Source organism: Sebastes umbrosus, chromosome 17, assembly GCF_015220745.1.
Source record: "Sebastes umbrosus isolate fSebUmb1 chromosome 17, fSebUmb1.pri, whole genome shotgun sequence".
Classification (NCBI taxonomy): Eukaryota; Metazoa; Chordata; class Actinopteri; order Perciformes; family Sebastidae; genus Sebastes; species Sebastes umbrosus.
In genome coordinates, this window is record NC_051285.1 from 21,177,454 (window position 1) to 21,196,100 (window position 18,647).

The 18,647-nt window shown below is 41.6% G+C and overlaps 1 protein-coding gene across 3 annotated transcripts in view; it reads left to right on the forward strand.

Annotated features, from left to right (window-relative positions):
* Positions 1 to 18,647, forward strand: part of LOC119475789 (roundabout homolog 1-like) — a 119,720-nt gene that overhangs the window by 80,889 nt on the left and 20,184 nt on the right. For 2 of the 3 annotated variants that reach the window (XM_037748820.1, XM_037748821.1), the window contains 4 exons: positions 9,739 to 9,896; positions 15,816 to 15,936; positions 17,935 to 18,073; positions 18,181 to 18,308. In XM_037748820.1, coding sequence (XP_037604748.1) covers positions 9,739 to 9,896; positions 15,816 to 15,936; positions 17,935 to 18,073; positions 18,181 to 18,308 — 546 coding nt within the window. Of the gene's footprint in view, positions 1 to 9,738; positions 9,897 to 15,815; positions 15,937 to 17,934; positions 18,074 to 18,180; positions 18,309 to 18,647 lie in introns of those variants that run through there. The other variant, XM_037748822.1, reaches the window with a different exon arrangement.

The following is an 18,647-nucleotide window of genomic DNA, read 5'->3' on the forward strand; positions in this document are numbered from 1 at the left end:
CTGATCTGATCCCTGTACTATTCAGCCTACCATAGTCAGTCTAATCATTAACCGCAGTGGCGTCATACTGGGCTTCTGTACAGAAAGCAACAACAAACATGGGGATCCAACCACTTATACCACGCTATAGCATTACAATTCAGCACTGTTAATGTCTTTCTTTAAGCTATACTTCCCTACTTTAAAAATGGTAGTTTGATATAGAGCAGGTGTGTCCAGAGTGACGGTATGTTTTGTCTGAATGTCAGATCTTCACGGGCAGAGCGGTCTCGCTTTTGTGTTGACTGCTCCAGAGTAAATGAGCATAAGTTATGTGTGGGAATGTTTTCAATAAAAACACTGTGTAGCCTATAAACAACAGAGCATGTGTATGTGTGTGTGTGTGTGCGTCTGCTTCTCTGAACATGTGTAACAACTTGTCGGCCTCTCACAAAGCCTACAGCTCATAAAGATGTCTACAGCACTAGTTCTTAAATCTTAAAACCAAACACAATGTAATGTCTGTACACCTATATTTATCTTCTCAAAGGATTTAGTATTTGATATCGGTTTTATTTATACTGCACCACCTGTGTTAAATCTAGAAATCTGATCATCATCCTAAATACTGATGTAGTGTTTCGTACTATTGTCATAAGGAAAGAGAGAGAAATCAAGCCGTTTTAGGGAACTGCGATTTAACCTTTTGCACTTTTGTTTGATTGACAATGTACCTAACCCCATCAGAGCGGTTTCACCCAGCTCTTCTGCCACCCCACTAATTATCCTAATCTGCTTCATGTCCGTCTGTCTCTCTGTATCTGCCCTCTCCTTATTCTCCTCTTTCTTTTTCTCCCGTCTTCCTTCTTACAGAGGGATGGGGATGAGTGGAGGAGATTAAAATGGAGGTTACACAATCCTTTTAGCTGGTTTTAATGTCTGCCCCTCACGAGTGATATGTTCTGCACGTACATCAACAGGATTAGAGTGTCAGAACATCCGAGAACCGATGAACCGGTGCATCCATCCTTGCGCACACGCTCACACGCCATCATTGTATCCATAAACCCCCTGTCAGAATGCGGTGCCTCTTAATAGGTTGTGTGAACGTTCATTGCCAGTGTACCATCATTTCTGCTGACTTTCCTATCGTCATTGTGTTTTTCAATAGTGGAAAACAGCACAACTTAACAGATAAGTTAAGGCCAAAAAAGAGGCCAATTAAAGAGGCCAAAAATTTAGCATAAAACGAGAGTTTGTTCGGGTTGCAGGCACTTCCGTAACTACGGTTCTATGAAATGAATTCTGGATGACCTCCAGAGGTAGTACTTAATACTTGATGTTATCCATCTTGCGCACTGCCTCTGGCGGTCAGGAAGAATGAAATAGAAACATGTGTGGGTTGGAATTAAGACACGGAAAACAAGACAAAACAATAAACAAGCAAAAATATGAGGCAATTTTGTAGTTTAAAGGGACTCGCCCTCACGCTTTTGCTTGCACTACTGACACACATGAGACTGAACATGATTAACAGGCCTCATGTTGATTAACGTTAGCAACATTATCCAGCTAAAAACCACAATATCACTATATATTTCACATGCTTACCAAACGAAGGTCCGGCCGATGTTGATCCTAGGATTAACTTTTCCTGCTTCAGCCTCCCGACCGTGGTCAAAAGGCACACGGGAGGCACCATAGTTTTGGTCGCCAGGGCCGGAGTCGATAATGTTACTCGCACCGGAGTTAACCCCTGTCACTCCACTCAGCAGCAGGGAAACAAGACACGGGAAACCTCTGTTGGTCTTGAGGAGCTGCAGCATTTATTCTGCACAAACTGCAACTTCCACTGTACATTCACTTGATATTCTCAAAGCTAAACTAAATCTCTTTTTGCTCCGCTGCTCGCTCGTTTTCTCACACACTCACTGCCGCTCCCTCTCTCTTGCTTCACTACTCACTTCCCACATGCACACACACACTCTTCGCACTGGCTCTGCTATTCTCCCACAACATTAGTTTTCGCCCGATGTTGGTCACATTCCTGTCTTTCAAGACGGGCTTCTCTAGATATAACTTTGTTTTTTTTTTGCTTCCGTGTTAGAGTCTGAGTTGTGGTGGGGGGCTGGTCATTTGTTGGCGTTAGCGGACTCCATGAACGTTAGCTGTGGTTGCACACTGTTAGCCCTGAAGGCATTCACAAGCGCCCATGACGTCACATCCGTTGGATTTTCCCGGAAAAAACAGCCCGGGTTCTTGACATTAAAAGCAGTCTACAGGCTGATAGAGGAAACCCAGAAAGTTGCTCAAGATCTCGTTTTTTCAGGTTAGGTTACAACCTGTGCACACATTTGCAATAAAAAAAATGATTAAAAAACACTTGTAAAAACTTACATATAGACCCTTTAAATTTTAAGAATAGTAACAATAGTGGGTTGAGGTTATTTCTGTCTGTATGCTAATGTGTGTGAAGGTTGAAGAAGAGGGAAAAAGGGGTAGTGACAAAATGTTAATTGTCACAAGACAGCATGAGATGAAAATGATTATAAATATAAAATAAAAGTAAACAAATGTCTGATATGAATCCAGTTAGCACAGGTCAGCTTTGGGTCAGCATTCCCAACACGTCTTACATAAAGATGCATACGAAGCTAATGCCATGGCCATGACAGAGCTATCCACGGGGGAGAGCAAGAGAAAAGGTGTAAAGATTTGGCCCAACAAATATTATAACTGGGAGCTTTACCCCGGCAAGTTGTTGAGTTAATTGGCTCGCCAAACATAAGATGGATTTAGGGCCCTGCGTACAAAAAAGAAAAAAAAAGAAAACCTGTTTGCCCTGGGACTTTTGTGAGTAATGATTTCTGTGCAGAAAATGAAATTCAAATAGGGGAGCTTAGGGAGGACAGGCAAGGATTTTTGTGTTTGCTTCATAAGCAGCGCGCACTGTCTTTTGGATGCAAGTGTGTATTCCGCAACTCTCGTGTGGCGTAGTTATGAGACCGGGCTAATGCATGTATTCTAATTTGTATGTGAAGGACCTTCTTTTTTTTATTGGATTTGCTTGGTTGCAGTTTATATTAAGTTATTGGCTTTGGTATGTGCTTGTGAAGGGGTACAGGGCCCACTGGACCTCCTGCGTGAGTGTGTCTCTTTTTTCGATCTATCTGACCAGCTACAGTACATGAGCCGCAGATATTGGTTTTTCGGTGGAGCAGCTGTTTCTCCTGCAGCTTTCTGTCTCTCCAGACTGCAGCTCTGTAAGAGCAAGGAGGAGAAAGGGGGGAGATGTATAAAAGCAGGGGGGTAGGGAGAGGTCAGGAGATAGATTGTGAGAAAAGTCAAGGTTTTTCTATCTGCTGGGGTTGGATGATGGCTGTATTTTTAAGGCTAGCTTTGGGTATTTATTATATTTATATATTTTCAAGTAAGTGCTCTGGGGTATTTTAGTCAAAGAAAGCTGGTTTGTATTTAAGCTGAAATGAATGTTTTTTTTGAAGCACTGGGAAACATTAAGACTTCGGGACAGTGTAATAGATGCCAGTACTTATTTTTACTTATTACTACTTACTCTTGGAATAATGTGTTTTAGTGCGGTCTCGGTCCAGAGTGCCACGGAACAGAGAAGGAACCACAATTCCAGCCTCTGCCTTTTTTCCATTTTAGTATTTACATATCACTGACATGGTCTGATAAAGTATATGAAAATCTGTCACGCTGTGCCTACAATATGTAAGGAATAACAAGAGTCATTTTTAGAGACTTCATTTATTTTCTAGGGAGCATTTCATCAAACTCCCATTTTTCTCCTCTCGCTATTGAGCCATTTAGAGGAGGCCAGTGTGTACGTGATACTCGAATAAGTAACTGATTAATAATGCATGCGGGTTCCAATGGATGAAGTAAGTGAAATATAATCAGTTGCATTCACTTTTTACTGTTTATGTTATTTATTAAGTAAATACCAAACAGTTATTCAGCGTTTCCAATGTGGGGGACTGTTTTTTATTTAACTGAAACAACTTTAAGCCTCCGGTAACATGTGGAAGTCATCTTTACTGTATTTCTGACATTCTATTCCATCTTAGTGAAATTCTATTTTGGTTAAAGGAATAGCTCAACATTTTGGGAATCCCTAAAGTCTTGTCATCGCCATCGCCGTGAGGTTGCCAAATACTGCAGAGACGCCGGAAAGCCACTGCTCCCGGCCAAGAAAAAGTCCCCCTTAAAACCACAACTTGTCGTTTTTACACATTGGATTTTGTACAGATTAAACAAAAAAAAACATATCATGTGTTAATTAGTGAGCTTTAGAGGTGCTGCGAAGGTGGATTTTTGTCTACTTTGGACGGATCCAGTTTGGCTGTTTCCTCCTGTTTCCAGTCTTTATGCTACTTACTGTAAGCTAAGCTAAGTGGATGCTGGCTCTAGATTCATATTCAGCGCACAGACATCGATTTTCTCATCAAACTCTCAGCAAAAAAAAGCAAATTAAGCGTTTGTTGAACTATTCCTTTACACCTATTGTCAAAGACAAAACCATTCAAAACCTTTTTCTGACAAAAGAGAATACATCCTGGCAATTGAGGACTGTTCAACTGAATTTGAATCTGCTATTGAAAAGGTGAAGGGTCCCCTCCATTTAATTCTCTCACAAAGAAAACCATATTTATTATGCAGTTGGCAGCTAATTATACTTATCAAGCTCAGACCCTGCTGATTGTAAAAAATGAGGTTCCATTCTTAATATTTAATTCCTCGAGTCAGCGGTGACTTACATGCCATGGCGTGTTTCCCCTTCTTTCATTTAGGTTCTGCTTTTATCTTTGTAATATGAAGATTCTGATAAATTATAAAACATATGAAAGTATAAAACACATCAAACTAATGATGTGGAAAAGCACTTTCTTCTTCCTAAAAATCTAAAAATCTGTCAGTAGTTGTTAAACAGGCATTTGTATGAGCTGATTGCTAATTGTATTCCTCCACTACAATATGAGTTGGAAGCGGGAGCATGCACAGCTGTTGTCCTGCTTTTGGCAAAGCTATAACTGATATTAAACCGTCAGCGCCTTGCAGTAATGTTGACGTTGACTTTGGGGCATGCAAATGATTGCTGTACCAAAATAGTTGTACAGCTGGATCTGCAGTATATAAAAGCAATTTGAATACAAAATAGAGTAACGAGGGAGGGCTAGTTTATAACTGTGGTGACGAAAGGTGCCTCTGGCTGTCTCACGCAGCGATGCCGTGTGATAAGGTTACCGTGTGTGCCCCATGCCGCCTCCGCCGCCGCCGCCGCTGTCTGTGGTGTTTGGATTGTGTTCCTTTTTGGTCCAGTTGGACTCTGCAGAGAGGATTATTGGAGCTCGGCTGCAGTAGGCCTTTCAAGCTACGGCTCAGGCTCCAGAGGACTAACAACAAGCCAGACACTGTCAGATCCAGGGGTAGCGAGGCCAAGGGCAGGATGCTTTGAAGTGGGCTATGAGATTCTCATCTGGAGGGATCAGATGGAGGGCGAAAAGAAGACAGCGAGAGGTGCAAAGCTCCAGCTAAACAGGCGAGCCGGGTTGGCTTCAGAAGCTGTAGAGAGGTGCGTTTCACTGTTAGAAGCCCGAGCCTGCAGTACATGCTACGAATGGCTTCAAAAACCTGTGGAAAGTCACGTGGCTGCAACATGTGAAACGGCCAAGTATGATTTGAGAATAACAAGAGAGACATGAAAGCCTACAAAGCCTTAAATGTTCTCTATACGATATCCAGAGCATTAGTATAGCAGCAAACAGCTATTTGCTATTCAAAGATATGGAGGAGGAATAATAATAATAACTTTATTTATATAGCACCTTTCAAAACAAGGTTACAAAGTGCTTTCCAATAAAGCATGTTAAAAGTGAGCCTAAGATCCTCATGCAGGGAGTTGTCACCTTTGTTGACAAGTTTGGATGTAATGTAATGTCTACCTGAGCAGAGAATGAAATCACTCTCCCTCTGTGAATGTTGTAATCCGAGCGTCTCCTTGCTTTGTTGACAAAGCTGAGCCGGCAATGCGTGCCTTTTAGTGCATGTGAGCGTGCTCCACTGGTTAGCTCACGACCGCTTTGAGCTCGCCCTTGTCGTTGATGAGCAGGTTCTGAGGCTTCAGGTCTCTGTGGAGGATTTTCCTCTCGTGACAGTAGGACAGACAACGCAGCAGCTGGAACATGAAGATCTTGACATTATGCATGCTCATGAGATTCCCGCAGTTGTCCAAGTATTGTTTAAGGTCACTGTCAAGATACTGTATGTATTTATTTGGTACATTTTGTTTTACAAAGTTAGGAAAGCAATGTTTAAGTCGAGCCCGATGTTGCATTCATATAAAAGAATAATCCCAGTCACTTCCTCACAGTGAGGCAAACAGTTTATTAATTTAACACTGGCCATCGGATCAGTACTCTGTATTGGCCAAAGCCAAAGTATCAAAGTATCAGGACTGAAAAAGTTGTTTCAGTGCATCCCTACAATTTAGCACAAAGCCTCAACGTTTTTGAAGCAGATGGGGAGATACAGGAGAAATATTAATCATTCTGCAATCAAAGCACGCTGAGAAAAAAAATTATGTCTGTGTTTATATAGCAGAGGTAAGAAATAGGGTTTAATTTGTGTTGATTGCCCTCTGCATAATTCTTTACACATCCCTAAAATCAGGGCAGTCGTTGCAGGATGTCCACATTTTATCAGTCTGCAACATTTAATATATGCATCCAGCATATATTTTTCATCATATATTTTTTTCTCATTCTCTATATCACTCCTTGAGAGTATAGCTTGTCAGGATACGTTTACTGATAAACAGGAATTATTTGAATCGTGTGGAGCTAATAGATGACGAGAAAGGGATTTCAGTTATGTTGAGAAACTGCAGATAAGACAACAGTCTTGGCGTAGATTAGGAGTGCTTACATTTGTGTATGCATGCATGGTTTTCTACTTGGGCATGCATAATTTCTTATTATAACTTAATAACCAGATACATTTTCCCCTTCTGAGAACATAAACAGTCAAGTTTTACAAGCACATGTTCCAGATTATTTGTGTGCTTACCCGGCAACAATAGTACAACATGCAAAAACGGGCCAACTTTTCCTTGTTCACACACATACAAAAACATGCACACTTATGAGAACATTCTTCACTAACCTTTCATAAGCTTCCTCTGCTTTTAACCCTTATCTCTCTCCTCGCCTTATGTTTTACACTAACTCCGGCGCTATCACCGAAAATACATCTTTAACAAAGGGGGGTTTGAGGAAATAGTCCAGGCTTTCCAATCCTACGGAGACGTTAGGACCTCACACGATAGTAAAAACAGATGTGTAACCTGATTGGACTTATGAGATAGTATCAGTCAATCAATCAACACACACACACACACACACTGTACGCACAATTGTGATGGTCTCACTTTCTTCCTGTCTGATGTAACCTCAACCGTGTTTTTGCGTCCCACGAGGAATGCCTTTTATCATGTGACACGGTCGTGTTGGCGGCAGCAGTGTTGGCGGTGGTGGGGACCGAGGAGGGGGGTCGTCAGACAGCTGTTTCCCATCAGCCCCCAGTCAACTGCAGTCATCAGTTGCAACGCATGCTCACGAGGATCAGAGGGGCAGAGCAGCAGAGTGGAGCTCAAAGAAGTGCGGGGGCCAAAAATGCCTCCAATTAGGAGGTCATCCCAATTTGTTCTCCCGTATCCACGCTGCCCATCAGGGCGTCTCGGGCCCCGCTTGTCCCGGCGTTACGTACAAATCCGTTGCCAGAGGTGAACGAGTTGCCGCCATCTGGGAGTCATTATGCCTTTTCCTCATTGTTTCCTGTCTTTTCACCCCGACCCGGCTCGACTTGAGTTCTGCTCGCTCTGTGTTGGCTCAGCTCCCTTGGCTTGTTCGGGTTCTAAGCCCCCCACTGTAATTTAAGACTGGGAATGCTTAACAGCAGACACTCATGCACAGGCGTCTACATTAGCACATGTTGTTCACCTCATCAGGAGCAGCATTTTTCTCAGTTACATAGAACAAAAGATCTACTCCTTTTCTCTTCTACACACCCCAATTCCACTTTCTTTCTAGCGAACGATAGTCCCACACTACAGTTTACATTATTAATCCGGTAGATTTTTTTTTGACACATTTAAGTTTTGAGCATCCCTTGTCGCTCATCCCTGCTCATGCTGTCTAGAGCTCAATGGTGTGGTCCTTTGCACTCTGTCAGGGGGTCCGCAAAATAATTTGCTATAAATCATGAAATGGTGCTGTATCGTGAAAAAGTGCATATCTACAGATGTGGACCATTCGCGCCAATAAAACAACCATATTGTGTCCATTACTCCCACCCACGTTAGCTTTGGGGCCAATAGAAATTGGATATCTGGATTTATTATGCCAGTCTTGACACTGTTCTTCTCAGATCAATTACTTGAAAACGTATAAATGTTGTCAAGTTGAGTCTATGCAATTTGAATAAAACGACAAAGTACATAAGTGGTGTTAACGAGATTCAGTTTGAAATTTGTTTCTACTATAAAACAGGTCTTTAGAATACAAAGTATTCTAAAACTTTAGTTCCAATAGTTCCAATGGCATAAGAGTACAAATGGTAGTAAGCATTATGCTTAATCGATGTTACAATAATAAGGGTGTCCTTGGGAAATGTTCTCCCCTGTTTGGGGTCCCTGGCCCCAAAAAGTGAAAAGAGAACCCCTGGTTTAGAGCTTGAGGCTGTACAGTGGAGCCCTTTATATACAGTCTACGGTGGAGACAGGAATGAGCCCACTGTGGCCACCAGAAATCACACTCTTCTGTTTGGGCTTCTTGGAGTGGATGCTTTGTCTCCAGTTCAGCTTCTGGCTAGCGAGCTATTTTTTTTTTTTGTTCTGTGGCGCAGGCCACTCGTTGTGGAAAGATGATAAATTGCTGTGGTAGCTTTTCCGCTGGCTGCTAGTGGAGCCGTCTTGGATCTCACCTTTCTGCATTGCTCCGTAGTTGTGCATCTTCTCGTCTTACTGTCGGCCATTAGGACAAGCAGCTTTCTCAGCAGCTTGTCTTATCCCCTGTTTGGAGTGAGGGAGTAATCCCATGAGGAATCTTTCCAGATTGTGTATGTTATATATTACAGCGCTGATTTACATGAGTGATATATCACATATATCATGTAATAGATATATTAACAACTCATCACAATGGAGGTATTTTGGGCAAGAGTTTGTGTGCTGCTCTTAAAACATGTGTTGGACAGAGCTAGCAAACAACCCTTTATTATGCTGCCTTTAAAAAGGAACCCGTAAGGTCGTATTTTCGCCAAGTACACAATATCCTGCTGTTCAAGTGGTTTAAGTTTTGAGAACGACGTTGCTAGGTGACAATATGGCCTTGTTCCCCTTGCAAAAGTGGTGCTAATTTTGTGTTTTGTGCATTTAATTGCCATGCTAGGAACAGAAAAAAATAAATAAAAACAATACCCTTGGGCTGACATAGAAAACATAAGCATACAGTATTTCACAACGTCTGAACCCAGAGCTTCAAAATTCCCACTTGTGAAAGCTGTGAATACCACAGCAGTCAGTCGATGAACTCTTCTCGTTAACACAATAAACACAACCCCACTCGAAGGCACCAACATAATGAGCAAATATTGTAATTTCATTGTCAAATCATAGTCAAACATCATTAAATTCCACTCTATTGACTGTTCTGCTTTCCTTTCTGTGTGTTTTTACAGTTTTGCGCGATGACTTCAGACAGAACCCAGTGGACGTCATGGTCGCGGTGGGCGAGCCGGCCGTGCTGGAGTGCCAACCGCCCCGCGGGCACCCTGAACCCACAATATCCTGGAGGAGAGATGGCACCAACTTAGATGACAGAGATGAACGCATCACAGTAAGAGAGGCCACTTTGACCTTAAGTATTACACATAATTCTGACCTTTAAGGAATAGTTCACACGCAAAATCTTGTCAATACTTCATGTTAACATTGATTACTGACAGGGATGCTCAAAATATACATAGTAGGTGGTGGTATGCACCTTTAAAGTTGGATTGTGATCCACCAATAAACACAGAGAAGAAGAAGAGTAAGCAAAGCACGCTGACTAGAGAGCCAACCATGTTGTCGCCGGTGTGGATGTTTTTCACAGTTTCAGACGAAGACAACAAAATTGCAATTTGCAATACAAGTTTTTTGATGTACTTTACCAGAAAAAATAGTAATGTCAGTTAGATTTGGTTAGGTCAGAGCTATGGAATATTAAATCATCCATCTTTGCTCACTACATCTTCGCCTTTCTTACCCTCAGGCGTGCATAAACTACAAGTTATGAACTTCTTTTTAAAATACAAAAATGTGAAATTCTCGGTTATCATATCAGTATCGGCCATGAGAAACAGGTAATCATCGGTTATCGGTATCGGCTGAAAAAAATCCATATCGTGCATCCCTAATTAGCGATTGGTACATTCATGTGTGAGATACTATTAATCACATGGCTTCACAACATTTGGATTATGCTGCACACGCTATTTGGTATTTAGCTGCCATTTTTGAAATTCTAAAGAACCAAATTACCTCTCCCCTCAGTCATTTTGAAGTATGGAAAAGCTTGTGGAGATCACAAAATAATTTCCTTGTGGTCCATGAGATCACTAAATAACATCATCTGTCCTCTCTGAGTTCCTGCACAGAATTAAAAACGCCAGGAGAAAAACCAAAACGAAGATTTATTTGGCCCATAAAAAAATGCTAACCACAAGAAAAAACAATTTTTATATGCCTGATGGCAAAAAATACACAACAACAGAGAACAACAACAAGCCGGCAGGCACTGGTAAGTGTCATCATATGAGCTATAGCATGCTATTAATCTGCTTTATTAAGTTGTCATGCGGCGTACAGTACACGGCGGTGATTTTCTTTTCATGTTGTTGTATACACACTACTGATTTCAGAGCCAGGAGCGTCTGATTGGTCAGGCCAGCAGGAACAGGCTTCAAGAGTAGAACCATGTTTCAGCAGCTCACATGATTCCGTGTGTGTGTGTGAATGTTGATTTGTTTATCTGAATGTCTGTGCATGCTCCCGGGGACACACGAGAGCGGATTCAAAGCTCATGTTAGTGCGGAGTGACAGGTAGCGTCTCTCTGGGGGACTGTGATGGACAGAGCAGCTATCTCTGATTTAAGGAGAGGCATGGATCAGAGCCAGGGGGGGAGGCTCCTCTGAGGGAAATACAAAGGCTGCGTCTTGCTTTGTACTTTCTGCGTGCCTGTCTTTGTCCCCCCTAATCATCTTCTCTATATGGAAATATGTCTTTGCCGTGAGAGTTCTCCCAAAGACATCACTTACTGTACAAAGACCAAAGGAGTCCACCACAAGTGATTCGTGGCTACTTTCCATCCTTTTGGAGTGTTCCCCATGTGGCCTGGACCATCATTTATTAATACTGATATGTAGATAAACTTGAGTTAATTCTTATAAACGATTTTCTAGAAAGACTCTCACACACAGGAAAGGTTTGATTTATTGATTTAAATTTTTAAAAAGACGCCTTTTATACAGAAAAATACATGGGAATCACACTATAAGCAGCTTCAGAGTGTGTGTGCCTTTAGGGCATCTGAGGCTACGTGAAGAAGAAAGAGAACACATTGAACCGGAGCAGAAGCGAAAGCTGAGGTTTCAGTGTCCGAGATGGAGGATAGACAAAACCACATTTTTGGATTTCTTAGCAATGGAATTGCTAAAAACGAGGAGCGGTCAGTCCAGGAAATAAAAAAGCTCTTGGTCTGCTCTTTAATCAGCTGCTAAAGTTACTAGTGCAGCAGTATTTACAGCAAACAGAGAAAAGAAGTTGCAGAACACAAGTATAGCATTAGTCCGTGGCATTGGTTTGATCTATTGCAGTCCTTTAGGAATAATTCACTGGCATCGCTGCTTACCACACAATTTGATATTGGTTTCATTGAGGGACAGTTATTACAGGATGCGCGATGAATCTGAGAATCGTATCTCTTTATCCAAGGTTCAACTGGATAACCTCTGTCACCTGGTTTTAATATGGCTATGCATTTAATGAAAATATTAGTGCTTACTCAATGAAATGGAAAACTACCGTATGAGCCGATAATACATATATCCACTGACATTCAAGTAATTAGAAAGAAATCCTTTATTGTATGTCTACATGCCATAGGTTCACCTATTCTATATTTGCCGCAATACCATAGCTTTTATTAATGTAAATGAACTGTTATGAGTTCATGCAATTGTCTTATCTTTTATGTGCAAATAAGAGACACAAAGACTAAATTATATATTAAAAAATAAATAAGCTAATCCATGTATTTATATTTTGATTAGAGCTGTCAATTGATTAAAATATTTAATTGCAGTTAATTGCATGATTATCCATAGTTAATCGTGATTTTTTATCTGTTCAAAATGTACTTTAGAGGGAGATTGGTCAAGTATTTAAAACTATTATCAACATGGGAGTGAGCAAATATGCTTGCGTTATGCAAATGAATGTATATATTTATTATTGGAAATCAATTCACAACACAAAACAATGACAAATACTATCCAGAAACCCTCACAGGTTCTGCATTTATTTTGTAGTTTCATATGATACCAGTATCTCCACCCTAGCTTTAAAACCCGCTACAACCCCCAAAAGATCGATTGCGTTAATGTGTTAAAGAAATTTGTGGCGTTAAAATGAATTTGCGTTAACGCCATTATCTCACTAACTTAGACAATCCTAGTATTTATATTTTAAAAGTAGAGGGTACTGTGTCGGATTTGGCAGCATCTAGTGGTGTGGTTGCATATAGCAATCAACTGAGTAGCCCTCTGCTCACTCCTCGCATTCGAAGACTGCGGTAACGTGAGCCGCCGGGTGCAAAACCATGGTAACGCCGTTCGCCTAAGAGGCTATCGTTACCATAATAACACCACTTTAGAAGCAACGGAAGTCAGACGGCGGCTGGCGGTACCACAGTTTTGCACTCTGCGGCTCACGTTACTGCAATTTCACAAGCGTGTCGGAGAACTACAGTGACCTTCAGGTTACGTAAAAATGTGGAAGTCTCTTGGCTACTGTAGAAACCTGGCGGAGCAACATGGCGGATTCTGTGAAGAGGACCCGCTCCCTATGTAGATATGAAGGGCTCATTCTAAGCTAACGAAAACACATCAATTCTTAGGTTCAGGTGATTATACACTAATGAAAACATAGTTATGAATATTATATTCCATTTCCGCTATTAAATCCCCCAAAATGTTCCACACTGTTCCTATAATATGTATTTGTTTTGTTTGGTTGCCAATACTGCCAATACATGCAGCCTGTCTTACTTACTTACTCAGGATTCCAACAATGATGTCATATGTCATTCATGGCTCATTTGCAGCGGTATAAACACCCCTGTTACTATATGCAGTCGTGCAGTCATGTTTTTTTAGTCACAGAACATTTTGCATTGACTCTAATGCGAGTCCACTCCAAACATCCAAACCAACCCTATTGGACACTGACAGGAATGGCTGAATCTGCAATACCAGCTCCCAAATTCCCCCCTGCTTGCTCCTTGTGATTACTAGTGGTATGAAAAGTACACAGAACCACAAGTCACACACACCACAGTCTGTTAAATCTTCTTAGAACCACATTATTTGCATCACATTTAGAATGTCAGCCATAGTTAGGCCACTCTTAGTTGTTATGTGTTTGGTTTACTGTGCGAGCTGTTTGCGGTGGAAGGTTAGCCTGGAGGAGGCTTAGTAATAAATAAAAGGCTGTTGGTTTCATCGCTGCAGCAGCGATTTAATGATGTATTTCTATATAGTGAGTGGAGAGTGCTGCTCAACCGAGCCAGGTGCTGTTTAGCATGACGCTGAATCCCTTGCCTGCTTTGTGGACGCAGCACTGTAGGCAGCCTTGACCTCTGACCTCTGTTAAGAAACAACCACGCGATTAAAGGCTGCGTGTGTCTCTAGCAGGCATGTATGTATGAATAGATCGATTCCATTGCTTACTCTGAGTAGTAAAAAAAGCAATCTTAAATCATAATAACGAGGCTGAAAGTTTAATTGAATGGCAGCGAGAAGGCATCTGATGCCTGTTATGTTTGTTTAGAAATCTTCAGACCGGTTTACCCGCTATAGTAGCGATGCCTGCTCACTGCTGCTCCGGGATCACCTCTGGCACTGAGTAGCTACAGACTATCAGTGCAGTAGCTCACATTGAAAGCACTATAAAGACAGCTACCATAGTCTGTGGGGGCGTCTGCTGGATAGGAAATGAAAAGAAGGAAAACAGTATGGAGTGCATATATCTTCCACGTCTTTGTTGTGTGTGTGTGTGTGTATGTGTGTGTGTGTGCAGATATCAGTATAGAGGAGGTAGAAAGTTTGGGAAAGGCAAAGAAGGCCGACTGAACATCTGAGGAAGGTCTCTACAAAGAGGCGGCGTCTTTGTTCCCAGGGTTCTTTGCTAATGTAGCACTAGATATGAATTATGTAATTTCATAATGGGTGACCTTCTAGTGCAGCTTGAAAGGCAGCGCAAATTCCGTTCCTTCGATAAAGAGATGCATACAGATGCACATAATGTTCTTGCAAGCAACAAGCTACTTGCTGTTATGCCATCAAGTACATAAAAAATGTATATTTTAAAGTGAAATATAGCCCAAGATGTGATTATATGTGTGTGGTATCATGCATCACCTCTGAGACCCGCATAGACACGTTTTTGTCTTTTTGTCTTTGGGGGGGGGGGGGGGGGGGGGGGGGGGCATTTGGGGGTATAGAAGTGATGTACATCATCTGAAAGCTGGGAAGATTAATTTGAGATGCAGCTCAGCACTGTGCGTCAAGTTGTTCTAGTCATAAATCAGAAATAAACATGAATTGATTGATTAATTACAATTAATTGTGAGAGTGTATAAGGGTTTAGAACATTATGATAGAAGTATATCACATGCTCTATTATGTCCCATAATTTGTGACAAAGATTTGGTGCTAAATTTAACCATTTGTTCATTTAACCACTGGAGAATTCATAAAAATGATCAGTAATCCCTCCAAAATACCACGTTAAGTCACCAAGACCTTGAGGAACACCATATAAAAAAGCCATACTGTGATTTGAATTTGAATCTACCTAGGAAGTCCATCCATCTTCTGAATGCCCTAGGTCTCTAGTTTGTGGCTGTAAAGTTTCATGAGGCTGTGATTATCCTAGAGGTCACCACAGGTCATTTTATACAGTGAGGTTTCAAAGTTTCAAAAAATGGTCTCACTATATTAAATGGCTACTATGGGCACTAACATCATCAAACATTAATATAATTGGGCTCATTGGATCCACAAGAGTCGCAGCTTTACAGTGATACCCAATTTATGCAATTCCAAGACTGTTTAGGGACCTCAGTATGCAGAAATATTCACACCATTTTTAGAATAGGCGAAAATAACACATTTGTACTTCATGCATTAAACTACATGATTTTTGCCCAAAACTGCATGGGATTATCATAAAGTTGGCATGTCTGTAAAGGGGAGACTCATAGGTATAAGCTAGTTCCATATGATACCAGCAACTTCACTCTAGCTCTAATGAGCCTGCTACAGCCTCCGAAAGACAGTAAAGTCGGCCGTCTCAGAGGCTTAAAGTTAACACATCCATTAGTGAAAACTTTAGCTGTGGCACATTCCTTCACAAAATTTACAAATTGTGGCCATATTATTTATATGCGTTATGAAAGTGCCACGCTCACTCTATTGTTGTGCTTTCTTTTAGATTCGCAGTGGCAAGCTGATGATCACCAACACCAGGAAAAGCGACGCGGGGAAATACATCTGCGTTGGAACTAACATGGTGGGAGAGAGGGAGAGCGAGATCGCTGAACTCACTGTGCTAGGTAACATTTTTCGGCTTTGTGATTGCATTTCACAATGTTGCACTTAGTCTAAGTACCCTCTCAGTTCACCGTGGTTTAGTTTGCCAGCCTGATATGCGAGGTCTTTGTCACCGGTGTATAATAATCCATTAATTGCGTTGATTATGCAGCACTACCATCCAATCTGCCAGCTTTGGAGAGGTCTCCCACAAAAACATCTACCGCTGCTACATCCAACGCTACAACCTCTCAAACCTCTCAGCACAAGAGCTCCCCATGCTACCTCCAACACCCCCTATCTCTAAACGCCTGTTTCCAAGCCAGCATTTCTCCATCCCCCCACTTATTTTCCTAACATTTCCCATCAGAATAGAGCTCTTATCAGTATCACATGGTTAGATGACCTTGGTTGAGGTTGGGTGTATATAGTATAGGGCCCCATTGAGCCATTCAAGGCTGTGAGAATATTCTTGCTGAATACAAAACTAGGTCAAAATATGTTGTTCTACAGGTTGTGCATAATAAATGACTTTGGAGACTGACGGGTGATTATCTCTAGAATATTAAATGTTTCCAAACTCTATGATAATTGCAGTATGTAGATTACCTTGCATATTTTGCTAGGTTTTCTGTATTTATTAGAAGTGATTTTTTTTTGGGCTTTGTTGGAAAAAAAATTCCAAGCAATTGGTTGAAGTCATGGGAGCAGACAGTATTGGTAGTTAGAGCTAAAAATAACAAGATTTACAGTTACATAAACATGTTCAGTGCATGTTATTGTAAGACGATAGAAACAAAATGAAACCCTTTATTGAAAGGCAATATACAATCCATTATTACACTTGGCACAGTGACGTTTAGATAAGCTACAGTTACTACACAGATGTTGTAATCTAAATTACAATAATTTTAGTCTTTTATTTTTAAGAATAAACAAGTAAATTTTGTAAGCTAGTCAAGGATAACAAACTAGAGACCATCTTGCGATGGGATCCACCAAATTGGTCCAGGAGTGTAAAGGCCCCTTCCCCACTTACTAACACCTACTTCCGGCACCCTTAACCAAAAAAGTAAAGTTGTATTAAACATGGCTGCTGCCACTGTGGTCCAAGGCAGCAATGACAGGCAGGTGCTTCGGTGAACGTCATAAATGCTTTCTGGCGTGAAGTGCAAGCTAGCTTTTACCTTGCACGGCTAGCTAGCTACATGGCAGCAAAACAATAATGGTGGCTCCTAAAGATGTTAGCATAGATACTGCATTAGCATCAGTTACATCAGAACTGGAGAGTATTTCTTCATTGAAATAAGAGCAAAAAACAGCACTGAAGGCTTTTCTCAGTGGAAAATATGTTTTTGCTCTTCTCCCGACTAGTATCAGCAAGAGTTTTATTGACAGATGGCTCATCTAATCGTTGCCAAGTATTTTTTTGAAAGAGCCTGTCCTTTTCCAAACAGTTTTCAATGACGGCTTCTGAGATGGTTCTGTGTAACAAATCATCTGGTGGGTCAGGTTAAGCTAGCTTGGCGTCATGTTAATAATTCCCCCCAAAAATAGGTTGTCCTCATAAGTAGCTAGCGCCGTGTTGTACAGCTCCGGGTATTCATACAGCAGCATTATCAACTACTCCATCGCTCTTCTTTCTTCTTCTGCCTCCTTCTATTTCCGCGAAAGCGTTTCCCCTCATTGACATCACACACCTGTAAAGTTTCGTGACTGCATCTTGCACGGTTGTAACACTATCGCGGTGACAAAATCTGTCCACAAACAGACATACATATAAACCTGGCAAAGTACTCAAAGCCACTTCTGTGGTAGTTCCCGTTACAGTAGGTGTCTCCAGGACCACAATTTTTGCCATGATGACACACACACAGAGACTCACAAGGTGAAAACAACACCAATGTCGCTGTCACGGCTGGTAAAAAAGCGTAGGGATATATATAGGCACTCATTATGAACATTGTGACAGTGATGATTACATTGACATTTGTGCTTGTTGCTGCGATGCTGCCCTCCAGAGCGCCCGACCTTTCTGAAGCGGCCCAGCAGCGTGGTGGTGCTGGCAGAGGAGAGCGTGGAGTTCCACTGCGTGGTTCAAGGAGACCCTGTTCCCACTGTCCGCTGGAGGAAAGATGATTCCGACCTGCCTAAGGGCCGGTAATGCACAGAGGCCCTCTATGCACATTAATTTACCATGCAAACACTGTGTGTCAACTTTTTTCTTTCATCTCCTGACTGCGTGTGTGTGTCCGTTCTGCCTGCAGATTTGAAATCCTAGAGGACCATACCTTGATCGTTCGCCAAGTGACCTCTTCAGATGAGGGCTCCTATACATGCGTGGTGGAGAACATGGTTGGAAAGTCTGAATCATCCGCCACGCTCACTGTACACGGTCAGTACAACCCGACCCTCGCATGTTATGTCCTCTAAACGTAGCACCTCCCTCCTCTTCTAAACACACCTCTTTCATAGCTTTCCTTTTCAAGGATGAAGTATTTGCAACACAGCTGCTTCTAGCCCCTAGCTCTAACAACTAATCCTGTCTTGTAGTGTCACAAATTAGCAGACAGTGACTTCATTTTCATTAATGTGCCTGATGTTGCTCTCAAGACAGTACAGACAGGCAGTAGTTTTTTTTGTTTTTTCACTTCCTTGCTGGAGGTCTGCAGCAATTCTAAAAAAAAAACAAGCAGTATAGGAGGACATTGCATCAGTTTGTTTACAGTATGTC